At 36.4% G+C, this 10553-nt stretch overlaps 1 protein-coding gene across 4 annotated transcripts in view; it reads left to right on the forward strand.

Moving 5' to 3' along the window:
• The window catches only part of Cntn1 (contactin 1), a 385843-nt gene extending 376602 nt beyond the window's left edge, over positions 1-9241 (forward strand). For all 4 annotated transcript variants that reach the window (XM_005406565.2, XM_005406566.2, XM_005406567.2 and 1 more), the window contains one exon: positions 6795-9241. In XM_005406565.2, coding sequence (XP_005406622.1) covers positions 6795-6871 — 77 coding nt within the window. In that variant the 3' untranslated portion in view covers positions 6872-9241. The remainder of the gene's footprint in view (positions 1-6794) is intronic.
• The last annotated feature ends 1312 nt before the right edge of the window (positions 9242-10553 follow it).

Raw genomic sequence — 10553 nt, forward strand, 5'->3', positions numbered from 1 at the left:
AATGCTTGATATTCTCCTATATATTATGGTTTTCTTAGAATCATAGACTCATGGCCATCATAGGAACCTTAGAATTTACAATACTAAGCCCTATCATTTTGTAGCACAAAACCCCACATCCTTGAGGAGGAAAATAGTAAATGATCATAACAGTGTCAGAACCATGTGTTGCGCCTCCAAAATCTTCTTTACCCCAGAGTTATTGGCAAAACTAGAAGTAGGTTTTAAGTTTTTTATATAGCTTAGTATTTTGCTATATCAAAGAGGCATACAGAGATTAAATCATCAAAATCAAAATAAACAAGGTCATACACAGACGCTTGTGTATCACAAGGCAAAGTTTTTTTAAAATCATCCAATGTAGAAAATTTCTGCTGTCACAAAAGTTCAAATTCATTTATCTTCTGACTTTTCTTTTGCTTTCTTTTCTAGAAACTCTTAAAACCAATAATTGTAAATTTAAATAAGAAATTGATTTGAACTTGAAGACCGTGTTGGCATTTTCCCAAAACAGCTATTTGGAAATCCAACTAACTTTCTAATGTGATATCTCCTTTAATTTTTAAACTATGCTATTTATTTTTAACTGATAAATGACAATTGGATATATTTATCAGATACAATATAAGGCTTAATCTATATATACATTATGTATATATACCCTGAATTAAACTAATTAACATGTCCAGCAGCTCACCAACTAATTTTGTTTGGTGATGAGAAATCTTAAAAAGTCTATCCTGGCCCAGGGATATAGCTCTCAGCAGCACAGCACCTACCTAGTAGGGTGAGATCCTGAGTTAGATTTCCACTACACAAAAAGAGTCTATTCTCTGAGCATTTATTTAATTCCTAATAAGCATTAGCATTTATAAGAATAGCAGGAATAAAACCTAAAGAAAATGATCACATAAATCTCACTGAATTGCAGGAGTTTTACTGCAAATTCTTAGCTTCTTGGCAAGTAATTTTTTTTTTAATGTGTAAGTTTGTAACTTTTACATTTCAGCTCTCTGCTGTTTTGTTAATAAAGTTTAGACAGGATGAAGAATGGGTTGTGTACCTGGGAAGGAAATAATCATACAAAGAAAATTTACAAGGATAAAGAAGACATAAATTCCTTAAAAATCTATTAACCAACAATAATTCCAAGGTTGCTTTATCTCATACATAATTCCTTAAAAATCTATGAACCAATATTAATTCCAAACTTGTTTTATCCCATACATTTCATAAAATCTCCATAGCTCAGGAAAATTTTAAATATTTGCTTCAAATTCATCAAATGTTAAGTTCTTCAAGAAAACTGGACTGTATGAATTTTTTTTTTAAATTGTCTTGGTGAGAAAATCGATCCATATATTAAGTTGGGTCCACTGTCCGAGGCAAAGCTCTACCCTTTTTAACGTTTGCTTTTACTCATTTTGAACACAAAATGAGTAAAAGTTTTACATTTCCAGTAGTTAAATATATCACTTTCTTGTCTTATCTTGATTAGCCTCAAGCAATTGGAAAATAGGTAAAAGTTGAGAAAGGCTGAGAGTGTGCATAACTCGAATACCTCAGGTGAGCAATCAACTGAAACCACTTTTCAGTTACACAGTGTTACCACAAAACACACTTTTCTGAAAGTTTGGACGGAATGTTGTTCTTGTGACGTGTTCCGAAACAGCAAAGTGACTGTGCTCAATAAGTTTGACAGATATCGAGTGTCCTGTGTTGCTTCTGCTTTGCTCAGTGAGCACTGATGCTTTTTAGGGAAAATGTACTCACTTTCTGTCCAGGACTTATCTCTTTTTCCCAAAGGCGGAAACCCCCTTCTGTGGGAAATAGACTAGTCTTCCTGAGATAAGCAAAGCTGTCCTTTTATTAAATGGCATTGGCCACAGGGATTAGTTTGGGAGTGGGAACCTGTTCAGTTCGAGAAATCTACTATCGCAGCTACAGTTACCGGTGTGTGTTGGAGGGTCCAAATTTCACAAACTTCCTTGAGAGTCTTCTTACTGGAATAGGGTCAGGAGATACCGCCTGCTTGCTGTTGACAATATGTAACTGTGAACTAAGCATTCCTGTACATTTGGATCACACGTCTATTTCGGAGGATACTCTGAGGCGATATGCAAAGGAAGAAGAAATGGAAGGCAGAGATAGGGAAGACACAGGTGTTTACTTCTCCGGCTCTAGTTGTCCCTAAAGCCAGGATCATCACCTTTTTCTTCCCTTGGGTTTGTCTTACTTGAAACCAAAGATCTCTGACTACCATGTACCATGCCATGGATACACTGAAGGTTACACTGGAGCTAGACTTACAGAAAAGTTAAATATCCAGTTTATACTTTTTTTGGTCTAACTTCTCTTCAAAATATACAGTACAAATCCTGAGCAATGCACAGGCAATCAAGGATACTATGAACTGCTTCCATTTACGGGGAATGTCCTACTAGGTAGGCATTTGCTGAAGTGCTTTACATAAAATGTTTTCAGACTCTGATAAGCAGGGCCCCATTGGTCCCATGGGGTGATGGGGCTTAAGTGGGAGAGGGGATACCGACCTTTATGAACACAGTGAAGACTCAAATATGGCCCCCGCTGATATTTGAATAAAGCTTCCCCGCTCCCAGCAGTAGTGGGCTTCCATATGTTAGGATTGCCTACCTGAGCCTTTATATGCATATGTGCATGTGCACACTCAACATATAGACATGTCCTCCATTCCCACAATACAACTGTAAGAGACATATTATCAGTGTCATTTTATAGTTGAAGGAAAATGTGAGGTGACTTCAGAACATATTCAGTATTATCCAGCCATTAAAGGGCAGAGGCAGGATTTGGACTTTGCTTTTCTTGACTGCAAAGTCCTGTGCTTTTGGCTGCCAAATGCTGACATTTCCGGCATACGCTTGCGGAAGTGTCACCTGCTTATTGCTGCTCAGATTTACCAGTTCTGTTTAAAAAATTTAAATAGTTAAAAAAAAACCGATCAAACCTGCATTCTGACAAAATCAGATTTATTAACTGGATGCAGCGAGAAACACACCCACAGCAGCTAGCAGTCATGAAGCATCATTCAAGTGGCAGTGAGAGGTGTCTCAGGTTACAATTCTTCCTGCTGAAGAGTTCTGAGGATGTACAGAAAATCAGTTCCACATGAGCTGCTATTGCTGAGGCAGGAATCAGAGAAGCAGGGATGAACCCGGGCTGGGGCCTGACAAAAGGGGCAGGTAGTTTAGCAGCTGGGGACTCCCACTGACAGATGGGAAGGGTAAGGCATTCCTGGGCCATCATCGTAACCAAACACTGTCCACTGAAGGAGGAAGCCACTAAGGTATGCCACTACTGCACAATCTTGGAAATGTCACCTATAAGCTCTGCAGTTGACATTGTCTGTGTCTGTCACACTACCTTGAAGAAGGACGGGTGGTTTTGTTCTATTTCTGTCTGAGCTTATTTTCACTCTTTCAATCTCAAACAAGTTTTTACTCTTTCTGTTGTCTAAACTTCCTGCCATCTCAGCAGCTTTATTGAACTCAACAACTTTCAACAGCAAAATCCAGTTTGTACCTAACACGCCATGTATATAATAAGCATACTACTCAGTAATGGCACATCAGCTGTCTTACCAGAACACTTTCTTACCTAAGCTGGGGGAAATTAGAAGACCCAAATAAGTCAAAAGTGACATGCTTTTGAAACAAGACAGATAAAACTAGGACTCGGTAAGAGAAAATGCCTTTTGATGTTGTGGATTTTAATATTATTTGGGAAAAAAATTCTGAGAAAATAAGTCATGCAAAGAAATAAGCCTCTTCCTTGCCTCTGTTCTCCAAAAATTGGAGGAATTAATCCAGAGAATAAAAAACAATATGAAAAGAGAAGTAGCAAAGATTTGATTCAGGTCGCACTGTTTGCTTTAATAGAGATCCTTCTGTCCTCTTAACCCTTCCCCTCATCCCACCCATTTGCTGCTTTATCCCACACCTTGCACTCTGTAATCCAAAAAGGCTCAGTTCTAGCTAATGAAAACATGATCCAACTCTTTATCATCATGCTTTGAGTACATTTTATATCCTGGCCTGGGAATTAGTCCACACAGATGAAGACAGGACTTGAATGTATATAATTTCCGAGGTGCTTATAATCTACAGAGAGTAACCATCATGACCACAAAAAGAGACAATAAAACAATTATTCTATGCTGATGGCATCACTGACCATGGTCAAGCGATAACAACTTGAACTGGATCACAATGATCAAGTGATTTAAGCATCAGAAAGGAGATTTCATTAAAAATGGAGTGAAAGTTACTACTGCTTATCAAAAACAATACTTAAATTTTAAGTGAAAACCTATTCTTGAAATTTCTATTCTCAAAATGTATCTCCCTTTAGCAGGAATCCTTCCTGAAAGAAGTGATACATCTGAGAATTTAGGCCAAAAAGAAAAAGTCAAGATAATCCGGAGGAAGATACATAGTACTCGTAACTGGTTTTCCATTTCTTCTAATAGGGAAAATGGTTCATTTGATTGATGATTTGCTTATATATACCTTTCAGTAGATATGTGAAAAGCAAAATATATGCCTACTATATACCATCTAAGTGCTCAGATTACTCTTGATACCGGAAATGTATGTATAATTTTAGTTATAAAGCCAATATACATTGAAACCCCCTCATGAATACATAGGTCCTACATTTACATAACTTTAAATAGTAAATCAGTCAGATCTCTAATTTTTGCTTGAGATATAAAAGAGAATTGAAAATGAAGACCACAATTACATAAGATCGAGCCATTAGAGAAATTAAATATAACACACATAAACATGAGTTTATTTTAAATAAATCAAATATCCTGATGTTGTAGCCACAAATTATGAAATTGTGTTTGGTTTTCAAACTAACACCAAAACTTCAAAATGACTAAACTTCTTTGCTGTAGCCACAGTTTGCCCTGGGCCAAGCCACACATCCAGGCCAAGCGTGTAAACGTGCACCTATTGCTGAAGTAACTTTTAGTCTGAGGACAGAGCCTCATACAGACCCTGCCATCATCCTTAGGCAAAGAACTTCAGGATGAATTAAAAATGTTTTACTCTGTGAAAGAAGTTTATAATTGGTCCTCTTATCAGAATACAATAATTTCTGGGTTTTGGCAAAGTTTAAAACTATGCAGAAAGGTAGAAAGTTAAAAAAAAATGAAAAGTTTAAGAAATACAAAACTCTTCAGAAACAGGTCAGGCGGGGGTTTTGTTTCCTGCCTGGTGCTTATTTTCATTCTGTTCCCTCATCTTGACACATTGAGCACAGGGTGCAGTGCCCTTACACATTTTCAAAATTGGTCTCTGAAAATTATCTGCAGGATGGTGGCAGAGAGACACAAAGAACATGGCGCCTGGAGCTGGCCAAACTGGAGGTCCAGTCCGGTCTCTGCTCTTTACTGCAGATTGGCCTGGAGAAAGGCCTTTTACCTGAATATCATTTAGAATATCTAGAAAGTCTTGCTTGCTGTTGTGGACTGTTGTGTTAATGACCATATGTGTGTATGTGACCAACACAGGGTCTATTGTGGTGCTGTAGGACAGTAAATAGCAGCCGTCATTATCAAAATTAGTGTTATTATTGTTATTCATATTGCTATGCAATATTTACATTATTGAGGCTTTAAGCAGCTCTTGGAGGACCTTTCATAAGTTGCTCTTGCTACTCAGTCCTTGAGTTTTGACCTTCCCTGTTTTGCTTATTTCTAAGACAGACTTTATCTGAGTCGAATAAAGCTTTCTTTTATGTTTTCCATGCGACATCACATGCAGCTAACAGGCCAGTAGTAGAAGGTATTTCAGGCAGGAGAAATACTTTGTAGGGAACACAGTGTGAATGTAACACCTAAATGTTTGGGGATATGCCTTAAATATTCCTGAATATAAGAGAAATATTACAAACAATGAAGCTGGTTTTAATATGATAGATAATAATATTTAAAGCTTTCAATTTAAAGAATGAACTGAAAATCTGTTATCTTTGCAAACTGTTGTCTCTACTTTTTAGCTCTGCACTCATCCCAGTGTGCATTTGTTGAAGTTAATTTCTAAAAAAAGTGGAGAATGGAAAGGAGGGAGGCGCCTCGTTGGTCCCAATTCGTACTTCTCAATGGGAACATCACATGGGCTCTTGAACTTGCTTGGCCGTAGCAAGAGCCATCTGATGGCACCTCCAATGTAATACAGATTTGTATAAGTTCCTAGCATGCTACATCACTTCTATTTCATGGTACTGTATCTCAGAGCAATAAGCTAAAAGTTGAGTAAAATTACTATTGTTAGGAATGCCTTTCTTAATCATTGTCTGAGTGCCTAAACGTTTTAAGTTCTTTGGGATTTGACATTAAGCAAATTCTGTTCCCAGGGCATTTATGATGTTGCCATCCAGGTAAAAGCATTTTTATTGCACCTTTTTATCCAACCTTTTAGAAAGCTTTTTTTTTACTAATTTAAATATACTTCTTGACCTTTCACCTTCTGGAAGGAATTTGCTGGATCATAGAAACAACGTAAACATTTGTGATCTCATTATTTTAAATGATTAAACACAGCATCTAAACAGCCCACATGGTCTCCCACACACAAAAGAAATCCTCTTTGATCAAACGCTTTTGTTGTTCTTAAATCTCTTTAGAAAGCAGTTTTGTAGAAAGAAACATTTGGTTTTCAGGGCAGCCCAGTGAAACCTCTCCCAAAGAAATGGTGACATTACCTACAAAATGACATGCACGCTTCTGCCTTCTTTTGCAGGTGTGTCCACCCTGTCTTCAAGTCTTCTTGGCTTGCTGCTACCTGCCCTTGCCATCCTTGTCCACTTGGAATTCTGAATGTGGTGTGATAGCTGATGCTCCCTGCCCAGCTCAAAACCACCCTTCATCCTGGGAAGATCACTCCTTCCAACTCCTGCGGCTCCATCCTAAGCCAAATAAATTTTACTTTAACAAACTGTCCAACTGATTTACAATACATTATGACTGAGGCATTCAGGAACCCCTTCATCCAAAAGAATAAACTTTTAAGTGGCTCTCAAATGGTTTTTAACTCGTTCCAATATGCCTTATAAACCACTTAACTCGATTCTGTGACAGTTGCATGATTTAATCCAGTGGGATAAGATATGGTGTTCATTCAATACTATAGGCCGTAGAGGGAAAGTAAAATCACCATACACAGGTGCTTCAAATTTAATAACAAGTTGTGAAATACACTAGAGGTTGAAATGTTGATCATATGTGGTACATGTGAGAGTAAAACAGTATCTTGTACGATTCTCTCTGTTTTGAGTCCTGCATATTTTTGAATGGCCCAATCATTCAGGAGATTTCAAATTTACCTGAAAAAAAAAAAAAGAACAGATATATTTTGACATAAGTTCCATTACCAAATCACTATGCTGAATGAGTTGGAGGATTTTGAATATTGAGAACCAAATTATAGAACTATTCTATCAGTATTGTTATTTTTGAAGTAATTTTCTAAATTTTTGATTTTCACAACATAGGACTTTTCAGTTCGTTTTCTAATGGTAAGGTTAACGTACCATATGAAGCATTTTTACTTTTGTATTTTACTCTGAATTTATTTTATGTTTGTCATCAGTGTCAAACCTCAAAAACTACATCTCTTATCTGGAGTATCATCCTCTTGCTATATTTATTCATATGTGGAATGATTTATACTGAATAGAGTGCTTCCATTTTTTTACTGAGACACAATAGTCTTTATGCAGCTAGGAATAAATGACAGTTAAGTGAGTATCAGAATTACCTAATAAGATTCTGGTATCTTTGTTGTGTGCTTCATTCCTAAGTGTGATCCTTTTTTTTTTTAATTGAAGGCACAGAATCAAGAAATCATATGTGGGTTGAAAAATCTATAGTGTTCTTTTTTTAAAAAAATTCAGTTTTAAGTTCATTTCTCACTCAATTCCATATGAAAACTGGCTAAAAATACCAAATCGATATGCTGATATTTTGCTAAGGGTACTTTGAAGAATTTGCACACCGGGAAGGCCAAGGATAGACAGGCAATGTGTCTGATGGTGTTTCCCAAGTGTTGGTGCTTAGGGATTTTATAAGTTATGAAAAGGAAAATGCATACTTCTTCACTGGCCGTGGTGTGAACGGAAATGTGTCTGAGTGTGGAAGTAAAAGAACTCGGGTGATAAAGGATTAGCTGGCTCACGAAGCAGTGCAATGCTTGAGGAGGTATAATCCTATTTTATTAGCACAATCTTGCTAGCTAATTAGAGATAGAGTTTATCTTTTTAGAAAGGGATATCTTATAGGTTCATAAAAAATATTTACAGGAAGCAAAATAGATCTATTACTACTTTACCCCGTATCTTTAATTTGTATAATTTTTGTACTATATATCTATGTGTAAATGTTTAGAGTTTTCATTATGAGAATATCAATAAAGAGCTCATTAATTTACATTTAACTCTTTGTTATAAAAAAGAACCTTTTTAAAATCAGTACAATGGATGATTTCTCAGTGAAAATGGGTCAAAAGTCTTCAGATCCTTGCCGGATTTCATAAACTATTTAATTATTTGCAAAAGAAATAAAATGACTTCCTACTTTAGGGGAAAAAAATACTCTGTAAGCCTTCTATACAAATGTTTGTGTTTTCGTTGTTATACTTTGGGGTTTTCCTTTTGCAATGTGACCCACGTTGGGCATTTTTATATAATGAACATTAACTACATCTTTTGCCAAATGCATGCTTGCCTTTTATTTTCTAATGTATGGTAATAAAAAGCAAAACTGGCTAGATTTTGCATGAAACAGTTCTGAGAGGTAAGATGAAAACAGACTTTGGAAGCTGTTTAGTTTTAAAATTGTGACAGATAAAATAGACTAAACTCTCTCATACACTAATAACTCAAGCTTTTCATTTCCTCATTCTACTGTACAAAGTTGACTGGGACCATCAGTTTATAACTGTTGTCAAAATAACTAATGTATCATGCTTTAAGACGCAAGATTCTTAATTAAATTTATATAGCTAGAGACACATCTGTTGTTTCTTTGTATTTCAAGAAAGGTGATAGTAGTTTTATTTGATACTGATAAATATTGATTTTTTAGTTATTTTTTATCATTTTTTCAATGGAGTAGTATAGGACTGTGCTTTGTCCTTTTTATGAATGAAAACAAATTATAAAGAAATAAATGTCTTACTGTTACCCAAAATGTGGTAAGTGTCTTTCAATTTACCTAAACTTTAAATTCAGTTTGAGAAGGTTTTCTTTATAAGTTCAATAGCATGGAGTCAATTTTATGGGTTAAGTAACACTTAAATGTTGAAATGGTTCAATGTTACATAAAGTACACGTACAGAGACAAACGCACACAGAGGTATTATTACACTGAATAAAATCACCTGGGAAGTAACTCCATCTCATAGAGATGCTGGTGAGTATCCCTCGATCTGTACATAGACACTAAAGCGAACTTCTAGATGCTGAAAAATGAACGTTTCCTCCTCAGTGAGCAGACTCTAATAGAGGAATTTGCAGAAAAGCATGAATCTACAGCGAGGTAAAGTCTTTCCTGATTCTCAGCCAGGGTGGACCCCAAATTCTGAACCTGAGGTCTTCCTGTGCTTTGCCTACCCGTTTTCTCGCGTGTTCTGATTATGATTCTCTTTGCCATTCTGACCGACCTTCCTGTTCCATGAAGCCTGCTTCACCCTGGATCCTGAGTTTTCCCTTTGGAGCCCTGCCTCTGTTTCCTGACTCAAAGTATTAGGTTGCTTCTATTCTAATATTTTTCTTTTGATATTTGACCTTCAACTGACCTCAGCTCAAATTTTTCTAGGCTTTGGGAGATCAAAGCTATTTTCTGTGTGAGTGTATTCCACATTAGCGGTCCCAAACTTGATTGCCCATCAGGATCAAATGGAGAATTTGAAAAAGAAGTACAATGGATCCCCTTGGCTTCAGCCCAGATTTGTAAAGTCAGAATTTGGGGTATAAGACAAAGGAAGCCAGAGGTTTGGAATGATATTCTGAATATTTACATAGGGTCAAGTTTAAAATCATATTTTCACAATTACTACATGCTAGATTTTTTTTTTTTTTTTCTGTTTTTAGAGAGGGTCTTGCTGTGCAGTTCAGGCAGGCCGTGAGCTCACTTTGTAGCCCAGTCTGGTCTCTAACTCGCAACGATCCTCCTGCCTCAGCCTCCCGAGGGCTGGGATTACAGGCATGTGCCACCACACCCAGCTACATACTAGATTAACTGCTGTAACTGAAACAATATAAATAGCTCAACATCATGTGTATATAGTTTCAATACCTCTTAAGCAAAAAGATCCATTTCACTGCCTTGACTAAAATGCTGATTTACTTAAGAATATTCTTGCACTTTTCTTCTACATTTTAAGTCTCAAAATACGATGTACATTTTGTGTAACAAAAATATTCCCTAATCTGTTTGTTTATAAAATCCAAGCAACAGACTGAAATGAACCTCAGATAATTTCTTCTCTAAAGGAGTGTGA

The sequence above is a fragment of the Chinchilla lanigera genome, unplaced genomic scaffold (assembly GCF_000276665.1).
Source record: "Chinchilla lanigera isolate Chin_1 unplaced genomic scaffold, ChiLan1.0 scaffold00099, whole genome shotgun sequence".
Classification (NCBI taxonomy): Eukaryota; Metazoa; Chordata; class Mammalia; order Rodentia; family Chinchillidae; genus Chinchilla; species Chinchilla lanigera.